The 22,117-nt window shown below is 40.4% G+C and overlaps 1 protein-coding gene across 1 annotated transcript; it reads left to right on the top strand.

The window, feature by feature from the left end:
- Window positions 1-6,091: 6,091 nt before the first annotated feature.
- Window positions 6,092-20,519, top strand: RPA2 (replication protein A2). The gene is made up of 9 exons (XM_074217961.1): window positions 6,092-6,264; window positions 6,498-6,601; window positions 7,947-8,048; window positions 8,154-8,267; window positions 9,739-9,813; window positions 12,519-12,635; window positions 16,867-16,989; window positions 18,958-19,052; window positions 19,911-20,519. The coding sequence occupies exons 1-9, from the start codon at window positions 6,255-6,257 to the stop codon at window positions 19,993-19,995; spliced, it is 825 nt and encodes a 274-aa protein (XP_074074062.1). The 5' UTR covers window positions 6,092-6,254; the 3' UTR covers window positions 19,996-20,519.
- The last annotated feature ends 1,598 nt before the right edge of the window (window positions 20,520-22,117 follow it).

The raw sequence follows: 22,117 nt of genomic DNA on the forward strand, positions 1-22,117 counted from the left end.
AAACTCATAAGCCTCTTGTTTAACGATAAGACTATTTTTTACTGAGTAGGAGGACAGTTGACTTTTCTTAGAAGATCTCGCATACTCAGACATTATTTCATATAGATAGACAGAGAAGATCATTAAAAGTCTTTTTGATGTTCTCACCATCTGGATGGTTGAGGTAATATTTTATGAAAACCTTTCATTCTTTTCTTTGTTGCTGGGGTAGATTTTCATGAGTAGAATGTAACTCTGAAGACTAATCAATGAATCGACAGAGAAAGAGGATAGGGAGGAGGGGATTGTGTTAGGCCATATAATCTTGCTTGACTGTCAATTTGGAGCAACTCCTTGATCTTCAACTATCTTTGTGAGACTTGGGAGTATACCCTTCTTTTGAGAAAGTAAATAAACTTTTTTTTTCTTTTTGTTCAGAGGAATCTTTCAATAATTTTTAAGTGGATTTTTATCCCAAACAAAGGTATATATAATGTTTGTCCTTCATTCTTTTAAAATTTTTTTTATTTATTTAACAATGGGGTTGTGACTTGTCCAAGGTCACAGAGCTAGGCAATTATTAAGTGTCTAAAGTCAAATTTGAACTCAGGTCCTCCTCACTCCAGGACAGGTGCTCTATCCACTGCACCACCTAGCTGCCCATCCTTCATTCTTATTTTTTTTTTGTTTTTATTTTTAGGTTTTTTTGCAAGGCAAATGGGGTTAAGTGACTTGCCCAAGGCCACACAGCTAGGTAATTATTAACTGTCTGAGGTCAGATTTGAACTCAGGTACTCCTGACTCCAGGACCAGTGTTCTATCCACCGAGTCACCTAGCCGCCCCTTATTTTTTTTATTTTTTTTAGGTTTTTGCAAGGGTTAAGTGGCTTTCCCAAGGCCACACCTGCCCTTCATTCTTGAAAAAGATCATGACAAGAAGGGGGTGATGCCATGACAAGCACAAGAACTGGATTTGAATGAGGGAGTTCTGTGCTAAGTCTCACTTTCTCCTCTAGAACCATCTAGGTCCAATGGCCGTCATCCTGATGTGCCAGTCATAGATAAAGGTGAATAGTTATAAGATTGAATTTGATGGTTTTGAGGTCATTATCACGTTTGTTCCCTTCGGGGAAACTCAAAACGTTTGTTAGCTATAGAGGCTTTTGTAGCCAAAGCGTTTACAGCTCTTCTTGGGTTCACTGTTCCTAGGTGACTGCTGTACTTGGATACACTACTGCTACAAAGTAGCAAAGAAGGTTTCAAATCCCTATTATCCTTAAGGGATGTTTCCCAAAGACAAGCGGCCCCTAGAAACCTTGGGCCTTGGTGACTAAACAAAATTCATCTCTGAAATGTCTAATGCCCACTCCTCTCTCCTGGTAGAAGTTTATTCACTAGCAGAAATAGGTTCTGCAAGCTTATGATGTGATCCCTCTAATGAATCCTCTATATGTTTTTCTGATTGGGAGATGGGGAATACCTAATGCCCTAGCCTCATAATACTTTCTTGGCCCGTGTATAAAAGGATTGAAGGCGGTTATTGCTTTCTTTGGTTCATGATGTTTCTATAAATCTCCTCGTCAATTGGATGTATACTTATATAGCTTCCCATTGCTAATTTAATTCTAAAGAATGTTGATTAGTTGATCATTCCTAATTATATTAGTTTTATAGATGGTGATTCATTAGAGCCATGTCTCCAAAGAATCAAAGGGGTAGAATGTGAAATCTGAAAATTGATATTCCATGATTAATTTTTGGTTAAGAATTTGTGTTTAATCAGTGTCTCTAAATAGAAAATCAATACTCGAGAATCAAATTCAGAGTTGTTTACAGCTCTTCTTGGGTTCACTGTTCCTACATGAAATCTATTTGCTGCTGTACTTGGATACATTACTGCTGTAGGTCTTGTTAGATTCAAACTAGCTCCTTTTAGTAAAATTTGTAAAAATTAACTTGGCTATTGTGTGGGATAAAAATCGACTTAAAAAATATAAAAAGTCCTCTGAGCAAAAAAAAAAAGTTTAGTTTGGCTTTTCTCAAGAAAAGGGCACACTCCAAGTCTCACAAAGGTAATGAAGATCAAGGAGCTGCCCTGAATCGACAGTTAAGCAAGATTATAAGGCCTAATGGGATCTCCTCCTCCTCCCTATCATCCCTCTCTGTTGACTCATTGGTTAGTTGTCAGAGTTACATTCTGTTTGTGAAAACCTACCCCAGCAACTAAGGAAAGAATGAAAGGTTTCCATAAAATATTACCTCACCATCCAGATTATTTCCAAATCAGGAAAACATATAGAGGACTCATTAGAGGGATCTCAGGATTATAATTCTTATTGAAGTAATGTAACTTGTCTTGGAAATCACAGTCTAGGAACAGTCTACTTATCATCAAATAAGAGCAGTATTCTTTGGAAAGCAAGGTTATTCTCATGGGATAAAGTCTACTATCCTTCTAGTAGTCTTATCAAAAGTTAGGAGCCACCTGTTTGGAATACAAGATGCTTTCTTCTAGAAATAGTTTAAGAATAATAGTTTGTTTTTTCTTTAATATTTCTTCACCCTGATAGGCCTTCACTAGGAATATTAACCCTGAAATAGTTTTATTGGAAATATTCCACTCACTATTCTTATGGGCTGAAGTCTTAACTACAAAAAGTCTAATGCATAAACTTTGTTGACCATAGAGTTTTCCATAGATCATAGCTCTCTAAGGCTATGATCCTAGATGATTGGGAAATGGGGAAAGTTCAGAGGAAGAATAAGTTTAGGCATGGGTGTTGGGGAGATTTTGAATTAAGTTTTGGACATATGCATTTAAAATGCCTAATGGACACTTAGAAGATACTTTATAACAGGCATATGGCAAAGCATGGTTGTCTTAGAAGAAAGACTGAAAATTGATATTGGATTTAGGAATCATCTGATTAAAAAAGGATATCTCAACCCATGAAAATAAAAGAAATCTTCAAGAGAGAAAATATTTAGTAAGAGAGACTACCCATACTAAGAAAGGAAGAGATGAATTATGAGCTAACAAAGGAACAGGAGAAATAGATATGAATACAATAGTACCATGAAAACCAAGGGAGAAGAGGGTGGTCAAAGGATAGGAAAAAACAGTAGATTTGTTGACATCCTTGGTAACATCAAAGAGAAAAATTTCTAAAGAGTGGTATGGTGAGAAATCTAAATTCCTTCTAAAGGGATTTAGAAGTGAGTGAGTGGTAGAGGAATAGAGGAATTGGATAAGAATGAGGGTGGTTCTAAGAGTTTGGCAGTGAAAGAGAGAAGAAATTAAGATAATAACTTAGAAAAATGGCATGATGGAATAAAAGGTTATTGAGGATTCAATAACATTCAATTCAAGTATATAAATGCATACATAGTACATAGTACAATACTGCATTAGATGTGGAAGCTATCAGGACAAAAACAGTCCCTGCTCTCAAGGAATATAGGGAAAGGGGGGGAAGGGAGAAAAATGGGGGCTATGACATGTATAAAGATAATACAAATATACACACAAAATAACTTGAATCTGTTTTGCATTACTTCACATGTATAATGGGGTAGGGGAGGGACTAGAGAAAGGGAGAAAATGTGGAAATCAAAATTCAAAAATGAATGCTAAAAATAAATAAGGGAGTTACTAATGAATAAATAAGGGAATAATAAGGGAAAGACTTACCAGGGGAAGTGATACTTGAGTTTACTTGGAAGAAAGCTAAGGATTCTCTAAGAGAGAGGCGATAAGGAAGAACTTTCCATTTCTAAAAGTTATCAGCCAAATATCTTCAGACAGGCTAGAACAAAATGGCAAAGACCTGAACAGCTGTTAGGCAACAGGAAAGAAGCAAGAGATGAGGGGAAACTGAAGATGACCAAGGAAGGTTCCCAACCTTTCTGGTTCTTACAACTCTTGGCTTTCAGTAAACCGTTCTATACCCCATGGTCTATATTAAAAGAAAGAAATTCTAAAGTTTATCTGGTATAAATACATTTTGTTGTTTTTAGTCATGTCTAACTTTTCATTGTACCCCATTTGAGGAGTTTTTGGGGTAGATACTAGAGTGTTTTGCCACTTCCTTCTCCAGCTCATTTTACAGATGAGGAAACAGGCAAATAGTGTTAAGTCACAAGCTAGCAAGTGCATGAGGCAAGATCTGAAAAAGGTCTTCCTGACTCCAGGCCCACTTAGCATTTTTTCCACTGTGCCATCTAGCTGCCCTAGATATACACTTATAAGAAATAAAATGAAGAGATTAATTTCAACAATTTACTTACTAATTATTTCTTATAACCCTTGCCCTTGACAAACTTCTTATATCATTGGAAGCTATGGGTGCCTCTGGTTGGTTAACCCTGATCTTGAATATTGAGTTCAGTTCTGGGTACCACATTTTAGGAAAGTTATTGACAAGCTAAAACTTTCACAGGAGGGCAGCTAGGAAGGTGAAGGGGCTGAAGTTTATGCTATAGAATAGTGAAGGATTGTTTAACTTAAGTCAGGGATGAAGTAAACTCCATTTCAGGAAAAGTTTGGGTCAGCGATAGGTACTTCAAGCCTGGTTCCTGCTCCTGACTCCCAGGACTTTTCAATCTTCCTCCCCCCCCCCAAACAAAATGAGTGTCCACCCATCTTTCATCTCTTCTTATTTTGTATTTTCCTCTATTAGCATGAAAAGGTAGGGACTGTCTTTTTGCAATTTACCATGCTTACCAGTGTTTGTTGATAGTAAGAGTTTTACCTATCTTTCTAAGTATTTGTCACATGATTAGTCTTGTTTTATTTTATGTCAGAATGTTACCAACTAACAGAAGTTGCAGAAAGGCATATTGAGGCTCAATAGAATTGTCAACCAATTTGAAAAGTTACTTCAAAAAGCAGTGAGCTCTCCCCTACCAGAGTGGTTGGAGTAGAGTGAGGAAGACTGACTTGTTTTCAGTGTCGAAGAGGATTCACGCTCAATTATGGGTAGGACTAGAATTAGATCTAAGATCTTTCTAACTCCTGAGATTCTGTGAACTTTCCTTAGTAGTTATTAGATTAAAATGGCATTTAAACCCTCACAATTTGCCTCGTGTCTACCACCATTCCAGCCTTATGACACAAATTTCCCCTTCACCCTCTGTACTTTTCAACCAAATTGTACTCACTCACTGTTCTTTCTGTTTTTATGCCTCTGTACAAGCCCTCCCCATTCCTGATTGTACCCTCCTCTGCCCACTTCAAAGCTTGACCCAAGAGCTATCTCTTTCTTGATCTCTACCCCAAATTATCTTGAATTTACTTTGTTTTTTGTAGGTTTTTTAATTTTTAAAATCTTAACTACTTACTTTGTATTTTTTTTAATAGTGTTGGCTCTCAAAAGAACAAAAACTTCTTTGGTATTTTTCCAGCTAAAATCCTCCCTTCTACAAGAGGCCGCCTTCCCACTCCCCTGCAAATATGTTGAATTTGTTTGTTTACACGTTGCCCCTCGCCCCCCATCAGACTGTGAGCTGCTGGGGGGCCGAGACTTTCTTTGGGTCTGCATGGCTGGCATCTTGGCACAGGCTGAGCCTGACCCTGGGGGGGGGCACTGCCTTCAGGGGCAGCCTTTCTCCCCTCCCCCCCATTTAGAAGTAAAACGGCGCTAACAGGCCTGTTGGGACCCCAGGCCCATCCTGGGGGCGTCCTCTGCGTGGACTGGACACGCCCCTTCTCCTGGACTCAGTTTCTTCCCGTGTAAAAACAGGGGTGGGAGGCGGCGGGGCGGGGTTCCAAGCGCCCTTCCGGAGGCGTGGACCCTGCCTGCCCGTCCAGTCCGGGATGGACTCCGCAGTCTGCGCTTGCGCCCTCGTCGGTCAGGCGCGAGACCTTAGAGGTGAGAAAGTTCCTAGAGGGGAGGTGACGTCATCAGCGAGGGGACGATCCGGCCTTTTCGCGGGTCGCTTTCCAAGGGTGGAGCTAGGACCGGTTCTTTGCCCGTACTAAACATGGCCACGAAGACTTCGCGCTTCTCCCGCCGGGCTAAAGCGTGTGCCCGATTCGCTAGCATTGTCCAAGCCCATTGGGTAAACCTGGAGTAACGTCGGCGTTGATTGGCTGAAAGGGGCGGAAGGGGAAAGCGACCGGAGAGTTGATTGGCGTGGACGTTCGCGGGAGAGTGAGTGTGGCGCCAAGAAGAGCCGGGTGTCTTCCAGGGGGCGAAACCGCGGGATTCCTCCAACTCGGGAGTGGTCTCTGTGGACACCGGCCTCGCCGCTACCCCCGGGGCGCCGCGGCCAACATGTGGAATAGTAATAGAGGGGCTGGGGGAGGGCACCGAACGGGCAAAGCGGGGCCGAGAGAGGCTTCCGAGGATGGGGCGGCTGGGCCGGGGCCGCAGGGCAGCCGGAGGGAGAGGCTCCAAGGGGGGGGGGGTGGAGGTGGGGTGCTGGGCAGGGACCCGGATGGGAAGAGGGGCCTCTGGCCTTCTCGACCCCAGCCGGGAGAAGGGCCCCTGACGCCCCGGACTTTGTGTTCCCGGCAGGTGGATTCGACGGGGGCTACGGGAACTCCTACGGGAGCGGGGGCTACTCGCAGGCCCCGGGGGGCTTTGGCACCCCTTCGGCTTCCCAGGCGGAAAGGAAATCAGTAAGTTGAAAATCGGGGTTCGTTGGTTTCCTGCTGAAGCCCCTCCCCGCCTGGAGAAGAGCCCCTTTCTGGGGGTGTTGGAAGCATGAACAAGGGGGTGGGGGCGGCTAGGTGGTGCAGTGGACAGAGCACCCGACCTGGAGTCAGGAGTCCCTGGGTCCAAACCCGGCCTCAGACATTTAATAGTGACCCAGCCGGGTGGCCCTGGGCAAGCCACTTAACTCCATTTGCCTTGCAAAAAACCTGAAAAACAAAAACAAAACAGGGACTGGGCAGGAGAGGACGTGGAGATGAGCTTCATGTTCCTGATAACCTTCTTTATGTTGTGTTTGCTTCCTTGGCCTCCTTTTGAAATTTGGCAAAACAGCTAATGACTCCTTCCCTAGCTGCATATAGACAGCTGACTCTGATGTCTTCCCCATCTCCACATTCGCTTTCTCTTTTGTCATATTGTTTACTCATTATATCCAATGCCTTTGAGTCTCTTCTTCATGATTTCCCATTTAAGTATTCTGATTTCTTGTAAAGATGGTTTTAATTTTTGTCGTGTTGTTTACTCATTATATCCAGTGCCTTTGAGTCTCTTCTTCATGACTTCCCATTCAAAGTATTGTGATTTCTTGTAAAGATGGTTTTAATTTTTGTCATGTTGTTTACTCATCAGATCCAGTGCCTTTGACTCTCCATGGAAAAAGTATTCTTGAAAAAGAGGCTTCTGAGTAGTTTCTAAGCTTTTGGTTTTATGTCTTACACCAGACTACATTTTCCAACCTCCCCTAAGCCTAGCCTCATATGGAAGTTGTTAAACTATACATAAACTTGGTTTGTTGGCACTTGTCAGGTTCATTTGACATTTTCTATCTCTTCATTCTCCGAAATAAATATTGGCCCCTTAACTTTTGCAGGGGTCTTTTCTTAAGTTCATCATGAGAAGGACAGCATGGTAACAATGTTCTTGGATATACAATGAAACCAACTCTGTCAATTCTTTCATTTGTCTCTCCTTGTGAGGCAGCCTCCTGTTTAGCCACTACTTCCTTCTCAGTCAGTTTTCTGGGGAAATATCAATAAGATTTAGGCCTTCTATTAGACTTCCACTCTGTTTCGTTGTTGGGATATGGAGGAATTAGTTTTGCCCATGTGGCCCCAAATGATCTTTGAAGTGAAGGAGAACAGGGAGACAAGAACAGTAAAACCTTGGTCTCATTTGATGTCTGCCTTCTGGCTCAGGTAGAAAAAAGGAGTATGGTATTCCCAAAGCCCTTTTAAGTTACTTAAGAGTTGTCTTAGCTAGTGTCCCTGGTGGGTTGAGGAAGGTAGACTGACAGGTGTTTTCTCTTTACAGAGAGCACGAGCCCAGCACATTGTACCTTGTACCATATCACAGCTTCTTTCTGCCAGCCTGGTTGATGAAGTCTTTAAAATTGGGGAGATTGAGATTTCACAGGTATGCCAACAACTTCTTGGTAGAATCAATGAATGGTGGTTTCTAATTAAAAGGACATAATTGTCCCTCTGGGACTTATGAAAATCATCTACTTTTTTTATATAGGTCACCATTGTGGGAATAATCCGACAAGCAGAGAAGGCGCCAACTAACATTGTTTACAAAATAGATGATATGACTGCTGCACCAATGGATGTCAGACAGTGGGTAGACACTGACGTAAGTACTTTGGGTTACATGGAAAAGACCTTTGGGTTTGAGTGAACTGCCCCACAGTCTCAGAATTATTGAATACAGTATAATGCCTAGAAATGTCCTACTGGACTCTGACCCAGTCCAACCAGTCAGGAATTTGGGGAACCACATTTTAAATAAAATTGGTAAACTAGAATGTGTCTAGATAGTGAGGCTACTGAAGACTACCATGGAGGTTGAGTCATACTAGAATCAATTAAGGAATGAGCTATGATTAGCCCAGAAGAAAAGGCTTTTGAGAAGGGTAAGGACAAGGATGATAGCTCACTTCAGATATTTGGAGGGTTTTGATGTGAAAAAAATTTGCTTGATCCCACAGTCTCCCTTAGGGGAAATAGTTCTAGCCTTCTCACTGGAGGTCTTCAAGTAAAGGCTAGATTTACTCTAATAACCTAGCTTTCCTTTAAGGAGAAGGTTGGTAGAATCCTGTCATTCTGGGTGAAGGAATCAGCATGAGCCCACAATGGTAAAGCTAGGCAGGAAGAGGCACCTGTCTAGTCAAATAACTCCACTTGTATTTGGTCTCTGAGGTGGAATTGTCATTCACACTATGCCTTTTAGGATTAATGAAATGTGATGATTTTGCATGAGAATCTTTGGAAAACATCTCTTAAACCTTTTTTGGGGGGGGGGAAGAACCCATGATTACATTGGTTTAGGGAAGTCCTTTGTAAGGAAATTGCTTCTACTAATGCAGATCTCTGTCTAATCCCGTGACTTTAAGACTTTCAGATTACTCGGGCCACTGATAGTTTATTGCAGGTCACATCCTTAGGATGTATCACCTAACACTTGAATTCAAGTCTTCCTAATACCAGGATTTTCTTTCTGTTTTCCATTCCACAATGGCTCTCTTCCCTCTTTAATTTTCTCATTGCCATCAATTCTACCTTTAGAAATAGACTCTTTTCTTTTAATTCCTCTTTTGTTCTTGCTTGTATTGTTAAACATTGTCTTGACTAGTCTCCCTGACTTCAGGTTTCCCCCTCTAATCCACCTTACATTATAGCCAGCTTAATTGTCCGTATGCACAGATTTTGATCTTCTTCCTTTGATCCAAATCTTTGTATGGCTCTCATTGCCTAACAAATAAAGTCCAAACTCCTTTGCATGCCACCAGTGTTGGGAATTCTGCCTGCTCTGAAATGTTACTGATTCTTGGAGTCTTGAACTATTTTGACATTGTCATCCATTCTTAAAGTCTTTTTAAAGTTGAGCCTGAGCTGGAAGGGATCTTGACGAGAGAGAGAACAGGCAGAATCCTCACAAAAGCTTAGAATGTAACAGGGCTTCAAGCCCCACTAGTTTTGAAAGAATAGAAATAACCCTAAGTGCAAAGCAACTGAACTTTTAACTTTCATTTTCCTACCCAGGTTGGTAATTAAAAACTGAGTAGAAAACTCACTGGTTGTTTTTTTTCCTCCCCAATTCTTAGGACACAAGCAGTGAGAATACTGTGGTACCACCAGAAACCTATGTGAAAGTAGCTGGTCATCTCAGGTCTTTCCAGGTAAAAATGGACATAAGTAATGATAATCACTCATTTATGCACCATCTTGCAGTTGACCTAGTACTTCATTTATAGTGACACTAGGAGGCAGATAGTACAATTATCTCCACTTTACAGATGATGAAACTGAGACTCATATATATGATATGATCATAACCACTAATAGAACCATCTTCTAAGAAATTGTGACTGTTTACATTTCATACACACCAAACATGGTCTGTAATTGCCCTCACAGTATTCTAGGGTGTGTTGGAATTGTTCAAACCCATGAGTTTGAGATCAATTCATGAAGTGGTAGATTTTCTCTTCTCTCTTTTGTAGAAAAACAGTTCTCATTTTCAGTTCCGGTGAGTGCTTAGAGAATAACATTTGGGTCTAGTGGAAAGAACACATCATTGGTTCTGCTTCCTTCACTTTACATGAGTTCATTTAAGTCTTCCCAGGTTTTTCTGAAGCCATCCTAGTAGCAATAGTTATGACCTACAATTGGGGGATGACCTGATTGTTGTGAATATAATTCAGAGCAACATGAATACTTTTCTGAGGTGATTCATAGTCAAGAAGAAAGAACTAAAAGAATAATCTCCACATGTATGTATGTATATTTACATTTATGTACACACTACAAATAGAGACAGCATTCAGTATAAAAAGCAACAAAATTCATGTTAAATATAGAAAATAACTTTGTTTCCCACCTTATCTGGCTCTCGTGTTTTTTTTTAGGGGGGACTGGATTTACAATTTCTTCAGTCTAATGAACTTCAAGTGAAAGCTCTTTCATTCAGAACACAAACTTGTCCTTGACTTATTCTTACCCAGTTGCCTGGACATTAGAAGTGAAGTGATTCACTCAAGGTCTCACAACTAGTGTATGCCTTCTTGAATCCAAGGTTGACCCTGTAATCACCGGTGAAAAGAGGGGTTGGGGGGTGTGTGTGTGTGTGTGTGTGTGTGTGTGTGTGTGTGTATGTACGTGTATGTACACACATTTACAGTCACTCTTTCCCAACTTTTCTTCTTTAGTCTTATTCATAGATTTGGGTGTATGTCAGTAAAAAGTTAGTGTTTGATTTTAAACAAAAATTATCTACTTGTAAAATGGGTCTAGTAATACCTTGCCTACTATCAAGCACTGACATTGCAAACCTAGTAGAGAAGATCCCAGATGGGAAAGTACTTTGAAAGTTGAAAGCATCTTATATCTCTGGATTGCTTCTGTGTTCATTATGTAACAGAACATTCATTAGAAGAGTGAACTGAAGGCAGCAGGCCAGCTAGGATAGAGTGCTGGGGCTGGGAAGTTAGGAGGACTTGAGTTTCAAATGTGGTCTCAGACATTTACCAGTTGTGGGACCCTGGGCAAGTCATTTAATCCTGATTGCCTTTCTTCCCCTTCCCATTTCCCCCTCCTTCCACAAAAGGACCTAAACACTAGTCCTAGCTTCAAAACTCAGCTGTATGAGCCTGGCCAAGTCTTTCTCTTCTATAACTTATTTTCTGCATCTGTAAAATGGGAGTAGTGTTTGCATTATTGCACTTTATTGTGCTTATGGTAAAAGCACCTTGTAATTATCCTCTATGAAGTTGAGATTGGTAATCCCTTAAGCCATGATATCTAGCTAAGTGTAAAGTAATCTTTTAGTATTACATTCCTATAAAAATTAAGGGATAAGGGGCAGGAGGGTAGGATCTGTTTCGGATCTGAAATTCTTAGATTTCTTTAAGAAGACCAATGATGTCAATGACAGAAAACCAACAGTTCTATCTTTTCCCTTCTCCCCTCCCTCAATTCCATGTTAATATTAGAAATCAAGGAGCATGAATATTAATCCACTGTCTCTGCCTGTGAATTATAAGAATGTCAGCTCTCTACAAATCCAAATAGAAATTTAAACTTCTGGTCTGGAATATTATTCCTCTGACACCAGAAATTGCCTGTATTAAATAAGTTATGACAAAATGTTCTTAAAGGAAAACTTCCACGGAGCAATCATATTTATGAATCTAATGCTTTGCAGTCTGTGTTAGTGGAAAGAGTATTTACTTTGATGAATTTATGGGAGTATTGAAGACAGCCTTTAGAAAAGTTCCCAAGGCATGTCTGTGGCTCTTGTGCCCAGCTTCCCGGGAGTCAGAGAAAGAAGGTACCCTGGTCAGAAATAGGTCAAGAAGAAAAAGATGGGGGTCAGATCCCTGACCTTTTTCCTGTGCCTGAGCTCAGACTGAGGAAGGGGCAGCTGAGCCCTTCATCTCACTGAAGAAAGGATAAGTGCCTTTCCATAAAAGGGTGTCTGTACTCTTAGTGGGGAATCTGTTTTCCATAGAAACTGGTTAATTACATGGTTCTTGGGATCCGTTTAGGGTCCATAATTAGAGTCCATGATACAACCTGCCAGGCCACTAAGGATTAAATAGATTTTGAGGGGCAGTTTGTGTCTGAGGCCAGATTTGAACTTAGGTCCTCCTGACTCCAGGGCTTGTGCTCTATCCACTGCACCACCTAGCTGCCCCATCATGGATTCTTAATGTTGGTTTTGTGCTCATTAATTCATCATTCCAAACAACCAACTTCCAGACATTGTAGGAGCCCAGGCTGTCCCGGATTTTCAGGATGTTGGTATCATCTTGCCTGAGTGGCAGCTTGGAGAGAGCTCCTACTGTGTTTGCTCCTGTGTCCTAAACTGTTGTTATTTTCACAGAACAAAAAGAGCCTGGTGGCATTTAAGATTCTTCCTCTGGAGGACATGAATGAGTTTACCATCCACATTCTGGAAACTGTCAATGCCCATATGATACTAAGCCAGTCTCTCAGCCAGGTGAGTGCTTCTGCGAAGTCGTTCTTCTTTGATTGGTCAGACTATCACCAACTATTTATTAAGCACTTGCTATGGGCCACTCACTGTGCTAAGTGGTAGACATGTAAAGTAAGGCAGAAGATAATGCTCTGCAGGAACTCTTAGTCTGATGGGGGAGGCAACATAGACAAAACAGTAGAAACAAGAAAGAGAGAGAAAGTCACAGGATAGATCAAGATTTGGAACTGAGAGGGACTGTCTATTTTTTTTCTTCTGAACTTTAACACCATAAAAACATTGACATATACATATATATGTATATTGTATATATTACATATATATAAAATATATACACATATATGTATATATACACATACATATGAAGATAAAGAGAGGATTCTCTATGTAACCAGGAATTTTTTCTTGCTCTTCTTTTAAAGTGTATTATATATTATTTTCAGAATTGAACTGCTGAACTGATTCATTCTGAACTTCTGTGAATTTTTAAAATGAGACTGTTTGCCTTTTTGTATCATTGTTGCTATCTCTAGGCAACTCCCTCAATTTTAAAAACTGAGAAGAAATGGGGGGGAACCCCTAGGAAATCATTTGCCATAATTAAGCAAAATAAATTTACATATTGGCTATATTCAATATATATGTCTTAACTAAATTACCAGTATGGAAAATGAAAAGGGTGAATGCATTACCAATGATGATGAAATTAAAGTGATTATTAGCAGCTATTTTGCCCAGTTATATGCTAATAAAATTGACAGTTTAAATTAAGTGGATGAATTTTTACAAAAACATGTAGATTGCTTAGATTAACAGCTGAGGAAAAGAATACCTAAAGAATCCTGTTTTAGAAAAAAAAATTGAACATGCCATAAATGAGTGCCCTAAGGAAAAAATCCCCAGAACTAGATAGATTTACAAGCAAATTTTATCAAACATTTGAAGAATTCCAGTATTACATTAACTTTTAGGAAGAAAAAATTAGATAAAAAAGTTGATATCCAACCTAGAGAGAACAAATACCAAAGTACAAACTATAGACTAATTTCCCTAATGAAAACTGACACAAAAATTTTAAATAAAATACTAGCAAGAATTACCACAAAGTTCATATACAGTGACTAGGTTGGATTTGTATGAGGATGCAGGACTGATTCAGTATTAGGAAAACTATTAGCTTAATTGCCCATATCAATAACAAAAACAACAAAAATCATATGATTATAATAATATGCTTAAAAATCTTTTTATAAAATACCTTTTCCTATTAAAAATTCTAGAAAGCATAGGAATTATAGGGGAACTTTTCTTAAAATGACAAATATTTAAAACTAGAAGCAAGCATTATTTGCAATAGGGATAAATTAGAAATTTTTCCATTTAGATCAAAGATGAAGCAAGGAGGTCCATCATCAACACTCATTATTGCACTGGAAATGCTGGCTAAAGTGATAAGATAAGAAAAAAAAAAATTGAAGAAACTTTGTGTGCAGATGATATCCTGGGAGAGCCCAAGAAAATCAAGTAGAAATCTAGTTAGCAATGAACAGCTCATAGCAAAATTGCAGAATGTAAAGTAGAACCACATAAATCTTCAACATGTACTGACGAATTCAGTTACGACACATGAAAAGAAAAATCTCATTGAAAATAACTGCAAGGTGCGGCTAGGTGGTATAGTGGATAAAGCACCGGCCCTGGAGTCAGGAGTACCTGGGTTCAAATCCAGTCTCAGACACTTAATAATTACCTAGCTGTGTGGCCTTGGGCAAGCCACTTAACCCCGTTTGCCTTACCAAAAAAAAAAAAAACCAAACCTAAAAAGAAAAGAAAATAACTGCAGACAGTATAAAATACTTAGGAATCTACTTTCTAAGACACGCAGGAATTATATGAACACAATTATAAAATATTTTTCACAGAAATAAAGACAGCTCTAAACAATTGGAGAAATGTTTATTATATTATTAACAAGTTGAGACAATATAATAAAAATGACAGTATTCCTTAAATTGATTAATCCGGGGCCATACCAGTAAAAATACCAAAGGATTATTTTTTTAAGAAAGATTTTATTTTGAGTTTTACAATTTTTCCCTCATTCTTGCTTCCCTCCCTCCAAGTCCCCACAGAAGGCATTCTGTTAGTCTTTATATTGTTTCCATGGTATACATTGATCTCGGTTGAATGTGATGGGAGAGAAATCATATCCTTAAGGAAGAAAAATAAAGTATGAGATAGCAAAATTACATAATAAAATAAGTTTTTTTTCCTAATTTGAAGGTAATAGTCTTTAGTCTTTGTTCAAACTCTACAGTTCTTTCTCTGGACAAAGAATTACTTCATAGAAATAGAAAAATAATTTGAAAAATTAATTTGGAGGAAAAAAGGTCAAGAATACTTAGGGAATAGATCTTTTTTAAAAGTAAAAGAAGGTAGCTGGTAATACTGAATCTCAAATTATGCTTCATCAAATACAATGTGGTACTTGATAAGAAACAGGGATCAATCAGTGGAATAGACTATGCAATATGCAGTAGTAAATAACCACATTAACTTAAATGTTTAATAAATCCAGAGATTAAACTATTGAGCACAAAAAAAATCAGATTTGCAAGACAAGGAAGCATGATTAGGGAACAATTCTGAAGAAGATCTGGAAGTTTTAGTGGACAGCAACCTAGGTGTAACTCAACTGTGGCGGTCAGAAAAGGTTGTGCAATCTGGGGTGTGTACGTCAGGGCATTATTTCCAAGAGGGTGGTCCTGGTCCCATTGCCCTCTTGCCAGATTCTGTCTGGAGTAGTGTGTTCAGTTCTGGCTGCTAAACTGTATATAAGGTGAAGATGGTAGTCCAGGCAGTGGTGAGAAGGGGGTAGAGAGGGCTCAAGGGGTGCATGATAGCTGTCTAAAACTTTGAAAGCCTGTAATGTGGAGAAGGGTTAGACTTTGCAGGATGGAGGGACCAAGAGACCAGGAAGGATTCCACTAGAAGGGGAATGGGCTGCCTTGGAGGAGGTAGCTTCCAGGAAGAGACTGGATGATCATTGGTTGTATCTATTACAGTGGGATTTCCCCAACATGGGTTGGACTAAATGGACAGGAAGATTATATGATTCTTTAATTTGATAGCACATACAAGTGGACATCCAGTTTTTTGTTGTAGACTTCCTCTGAGAAAGAACCCCTTCCTTCATTCAGCATAGCTCTAATCGATAAGAAGGTAGCCTTACACCAAGTCTATATTTGCTTCTTTCTAATTTCTGCCTATTTCTACCAATTCTGATCTCGAGGGCCAAGCAGAGTGTCTTCTCTCTTCCAATCTTTTAAGCAATTGGAGACCACACTCTCCTCTCCTTTTATGCCCTGCCCTGCCCCACCCCACATTTCATTTTTTTTCCCCTAGGCTAAACATCCTGTAGTTGATTCTTTTACAACATGAAATCCAGGCCTTTCATTCTTGTCCTCCTGGTTATTCCTCCAGCTCATCCCATGGCTTTATTAAAATATGGAATTGCAAAAAAAAAAAAAAATAGTCTGAGCTCAGCAGAATGTAGCCTGTCATAGTACCTCTTATTGCAGCCCAAGGTTTTCCTTGCTTTTTTGGTTACCCAACTGTTGACTCACATTGAACTAAGCTCTAAACCCTCCCATCTCTTTTTCAAGTTAGCCCTGCCTTGGAGATCATCATGACCAAAGTTTCACAACTGTTTGTTTATGGCAAATTTTTACCAGTTTGTCTTTTACTACCAAAGAAAGTCCCTTCCATCTTAAAATATAATCTCAAAAAAAATATGACTCTTGTTCCTTCTCTCTGTTTATTACTATAAACACCCTGCCCAGCATTATGAAACACTCACCTCAACTGATTCTGTGCTTCTTAAGAGAGAGAATATGATAAAATTCTTCATCACCATTTGCTGAAGGGCTTTCCAAGAAGCCCTGCAACTTTACCCTCCCTTACCTCCAGAAATGTATTAGGAAACTCCTTAAGTTGTGGAATCAATGTTTTTTAGCCAAAGGTTGATTAATTAATGCATTTGCCAGAATCTTAGAAATTGTCAGAGTTGAAAGGGAATAGCTTAGAATGCTTCAGTGTAATCCTTACATTTTATAGAGGAGAGTTAAGATTCAGAGAGTGGAAGTCCATTGTGTAAGTCTGGAAGCAGGATTAGAACTCCTCTTCAGAATCTCCCAACCCAATACTCTAATGTGTCCTTTCTATTTCTCTTTAGCCCTCAGGAGGAAGACGGTCTCTCACCACATCTGGAATAGGGGATTCAGGAAACTTTGGGGGAAACAGCTTTGGTGGGAATAGTCTTATGCCAGCAAATGGTCTCACTGTAACCCAGAACCAGGTAAGTCCTATATATGTGACTCCAGGAAGATACCACCTAGTACCCTGGCTCATGGCCTACTAATTATTAGTTAAGGTATACTAATGTGGGGCAGCTAGGTGGCACAGTGGATAGAGCATGGACCCTGGAGTCAGGAGGACCTGAGTTCAGATCTGTCCTCAGACATTAGCTGTGTGACTTTGGGCAAGTCACCTAATTCCATTGCCTTGCAAAAATACGTATACATGTACATGTACATATATATATATATATATATATATATATATATATATATATATATATATATATATATGTATGTATGTACATACTAATGCCATTCTTCAAGTGCTGATATTTCTTCTTCCTTTCTTCCTTCCTCCTTTCCTTTTTCCTCCCTTCCTTCTCCTCCCACCCACCATCGCTTATCATCTCAGATCTATGAGTATTTGGTTTTGATTAGGTTCACCCCCTCGATTAGTACTTTCTCCAGGCCTGCTGAACATCACTGTCATCGTGTCCCAGATCTCACTCCTGATTCCCCCTTATACCTGATTTTCTGAATTCATTCTTTTTCTTGGTGGCCACCACCATTTATCCAGGCTCCCTTGTTTATATTGAGGTGGATTTTGTAAAATTTATTGATGGCTTTTTGTTTTAATTTGATTTTCATTTCCCAATATGTCCCTCCTACCTTTACTCTCCAGACTCATCCCTTAAAATAAAAGATACACACACAAATATAAAAAAAGTAAGAGGGGAAAAATGGCAATTCAACAAAACTAAGCTACATATCCACTGAGACTCAATCTATCCTATGGTATTTCACACCCACAGACCATTATCATGTGGTCATGATGACTCGGTGATCAGTTTTGTGTTGTTCCTTTTATTTACATTATTACATTCATTGTATGGACTGCCCAATGAGCTCCTAGCAGCTCTATCCTTAATACATCTCTGGTCTTGGCTTCCTGTCCATTCCACTGTCATGGCCCTGATACACAGTGACCTCCTTCCAGATCTTCTCCCTCCTCTCCCTTCCATTCTTCTCATTGCTCCCTGGAGAGTCCTTTCTACAAGTGAGGTTCTGCTCATAGCTCACAAAGATCCCGGAGCTTCCTGTTACCTTCTCAACCTGCTTCCAATCTGATTTTGAGCTTTCATTTCATGCCATCTGCAACTCTGCAAGTTCAAAACAAAGGTTTTCAGTTGAAAAATCTCTAGGTGGGTTGGGAGATTTGTACTCAACTTAGTATGAGATGAGACAGTAACCAACAAATCTAATGTGGTCCTGGGCTCCCAGGATAGGGAAGGTAGGGGTCCCACTGCCTGATGCTGCACAGGTGCAGCCTTGGAGAAGAGTGCTCAGGGAGGACATGAGAGCTGAGGATCTGAAGGGCCTCAGACAGAAATACCCAGGGCAGTGGGGGGAAGTTGACCAGGGCCAGATTTAGATTTTGTGTCAGTAAAAGCTGTCCTCAAATGGAATGGGTGTAGCAGGGTCCATTTTCTTTAGGGAGCTTTGAGTGGATGATCACCTGTCAGGTGGGTTGTAGTGGGGATTCCTTTCAGGTATGGGTTGGACTAGATTAGATGGCCAATAAGGTTCCTTCCAGTTCCCCCCCATGCACTTAAAGCCTCCGTTGGATGGAGCCCCTCTGGTGGCCACCTTGCCTCTCTGCTCGTCCACTAGTTCCCGCTCCTCTAAGAAGCTTCCACGTTTTCTCTCCTCGGCCCTCATGTCTGGCTCTGTTCTCTCAACCTCCCAGACTCTTAGAATGACTCAGTGGGCTCCCACCCACCCACTGCAAGTTTTCAGGGCGCAGGTACTGTGAGGCATACCTCAGAGACCTGCAGGCGTTTTTTGTCATGTTGTCATGTTAGGGTTTCTATCCAGCTTAACTTATGATTTCTTCTGAGGACAGATGCCAGTTTTTTATAGTAGAATTTCCTAATCATTAAGTTAAAGTTTGATGGTTTTCTCCACAGGTGCTGAATTTGATTAAAGCTTGCCCGAGGCCAGAAGGCATGAACTTTCAGGATCTCAAGGCTCAGCTTCACAACCTAAATGTGTCTGTAATCAAGTAAGTACATTGCTGCCCTCCAGCCCAGCCTCCAGAGCACCAAAATGACTTCATGGATGGTGATCTTATCTAGCCAGGCCATCATTGAGGAGCTGCAGAAATAGCTCCAGACCTCTGATTCTTCTCAAATCATGATCAGGGTGGATTTGTGTTTAGCATGGTTATACATGTAGAGCCTCTATCAGGTTGCTTCCTGTCAGGGAGAGAGAGGGAGAAAAATGTAAAACTCAAAACCTTGCAAAAAAACTACTGTTGCTTATAGTTGGAAAAACAAGTAAATAAAATATTTCTTAAAAAAGAATATAAAAAAAAAAAAGAAGAAATAGCTCTAAACTCTGGGAGATTTTCTGTGCTAGGCTATGGGTTTTGTTCAGAGTTGAGATGATGCTTCAGAGGCCAGGGCAGGGCGAGACCAGGAATATGGCCTGGAATGAGCTGCTCTCTCTTGTGCAGCACTTTCCCCAAGGGCTGTTCTCAGAAATAGGCTCAAAGATAAAAACATCAAAGCCAAGGGAAGGGAGAGGCTCACCCCAAGAATCACAGCAAAGCAGTGGTGCAGGCCAGGCTTAACCTTAGTGTCAGACTGCCAGCTTCTTCTCCCTCTCACATCACATTTCTCAGGGCTCCTAATCCGGCCCATGTTGGTCACCAAGTCTGGTCAACCACAGAGGTTTCATGGTCTTTCCCCTGCCCAATGAGAGACTCATGCTCCAATCTGCCTTTTTTTCTGCCTTGCACAAACAGGATGACCAGGCTGTGGTTTGTATTGGCAGGAAGTCAGGGGAGGCCGCTGACCAGCTTCTCTCTCTTTACAAACTATTTGAAATTAGTTGAACTTGTGTTCTCTCTCCCCTCCAGGCAAGCTGTTGATTTTCTCAGCAATGAAGGACACATCTATTCCACCGTGGATGATGATCACTTCAAATCCACAGATGCGGAGTAACTAGACACAACTGGTTCTGTTTCCATGAGAGCCTCAACTCCTGTGCATCAGTTTGATCTAGTGACTTTGACAAGGTTTTCCACAGATGCCCTCACATGTCCCTCAGAGTTTCTGTTCCCCATCACCTTTTGATGCTCCAGTTTACACTAAGCACACTTACTTGTTGATTCGCAAAAACTTGCAGGGGTATTTGGACTTGGTGGAGGGAGGCACCAGAAGACTGGGGGGTGGGAGTGGGGAGATATTATTTAAAAGAGGATTTGAAAACTTGTGTCTTAAATTTCTCTTCCCCCAGGAGAAAATAGGTAGGACTGGGTGTTGAGGGGCAAACCAGCGAGGCAAGGTAAGCCTTGTTGGTGGATTGTAGCTTTCAGACCTGCACTGCTTGCCTCCTCCTGCACTGGAGGTGACTGGACAGATAATGTGTGGGTTCCTATCTTAGAAATAATGGCAACGATGCTGGAGGGCAGAAGGGAAGATCATTAGGTAGAGTGCAAAATAAACATATCCTAATGTTTGGTTAACATTTTTTAAAAGTGTTCCTATTTCATTAACTCACCAAAACATTGATGTCAAAAACTTGCCTTTTTTTAAAGTAAGTTCTATTTTTGTCTTGTTTTTAACAATATAATTTCTAAGTAGTTTTTAAAAATTTTTAAATTTATTTTTCCAGCTACATGTAAAGATAGTTTTCAACAGTCACTTTTTGGTAAGGTTTTGAGTTCCACATTTTTCTCCCTCCTTCCTTCCCCCCCCCTTCCCCTTGATAGAGAACAATCTAATATAGGATATACATGTATAATTATGTTAAACATAGTTCCATATTGATCATGTTGTGAAAGCATTTCTAGATATTTTGAACCATCTTCTGGCAAAGAGATAAAGCTTTGCAAAACAGCTTGTTTGGTGATGCATTGGGCAGTTAACAGACATTTATTAAAGGACCTGTTATTTGTTAGTCACTGTGCTAAGCACTGTGCATTGTACCATTGTCATCAGAGAGAAAGAATTAACTTTAAGGAGGATGAGAGAGAGGACTGGAAGGAAGCCTGCAGGCAGAGATGAGGGACACCAAGGACAATGCCCAGAAGAGCCAGGGGCTAGTGCCACTGGATCAACAAGCAAGCCTGTAAAGGGAGCTGGGGCCAGGCTAGGAAGGGGGGATATGATGATGTCATACAGCTCTAGCTAAAGATTTGTTGGACAGCTGAGTTGGGGCCAGCCTGGAGTAAGACCTGAGGTGGGTCCAGAGTAGTAGCAGTGTCCTGCCTTCCCAACCCCCTTCTCTACTGAGAGAAGAATGGTCTATTTTATTATCTGTTCTCCAGAACTACTGGGTTTTCAGTTAGTCAAGAGGTTGTCTTCTTTTTCCCATTGCTTTTTTGCAATAATCTTGTTTTATCCCTTGGTCTGATTCTGCTTACTTCATTTTTTTAAGTGTTTTTTTTTCATTTTTGCAAGGCAATGGGGTTAAGTGACTTGTCCAAGGTCACACAGCTAGGTAATTATTAAGTGTCTGAGGTCAGATTTGAACTCAGGTCCTTCTGACTCCAGGGCTGGTGCTCTCTCCACTGTGCTACCTAGCTGCCCTGTTTACCTCAGTTCTACATTGGTTCATACAATTCTTCCCATAATTCTCTGAATTCCATGACATTCACAGCGCAAAATTTGTTCCTCTTTTTAATCTCAGTGTCTAGTTTCTCTAATTGTGGGCTTGGTATGTTTCAGCACCAAGTCATTTGAAATTAGTGTTAATGGTTGTCTTTGGTCTGAGCTCAGTTGTTTCCTGGTGCTGTCTTTTGTTGTAACATTGGAGTCTCCTGGTACTGCCTTCCCTGTTTCTCTGAATTAATCATTTTCATCATTTCCTAAGTAAGGCACAAAAATATATTACATACATATGCCATGTTTTATTCAAACATTTTCCATTTAATGAACCCAACTTTAGAGTGTTTTTTTTTTACCACAAAAGGTACTGCTTTGAATGTTGCTGTAAACATGCCACTTTAAACTGTTTTAATTACTCCTGTATGAACTTAGACAGAATAGGAAATGAAGGCTTCTTGGGCTCCATGTTTAGTATGGCACATGCGTCTGATGGTCTAATGACCACTGGTGTCCA

This window comes from Macrotis lagotis, chromosome 1, assembly GCF_037893015.1.
Source record: "Macrotis lagotis isolate mMagLag1 chromosome 1, bilby.v1.9.chrom.fasta, whole genome shotgun sequence".
Classification (NCBI taxonomy): Eukaryota; Metazoa; Chordata; class Mammalia; order Peramelemorphia; family Peramelidae; genus Macrotis; species Macrotis lagotis.

Bases quoted from the DNA above. Each gene is read 5' to 3' on its own strand.
- RPA2 (XM_074217961.1), top strand. The intron at 6,602-7,946 runs GTAAGTTGAAAA...TTCTCTTTACAG, and splicing joins CCCAGGCGGAAAGGAAATCA to AGAGCACGAGCCCAGCACAT. The intron at 8,049-8,153 runs GTATGCCAACAA...TTTTTTATATAG, and splicing joins GGGAGATTGAGATTTCACAG to GTCACCATTGTGGGAATAAT.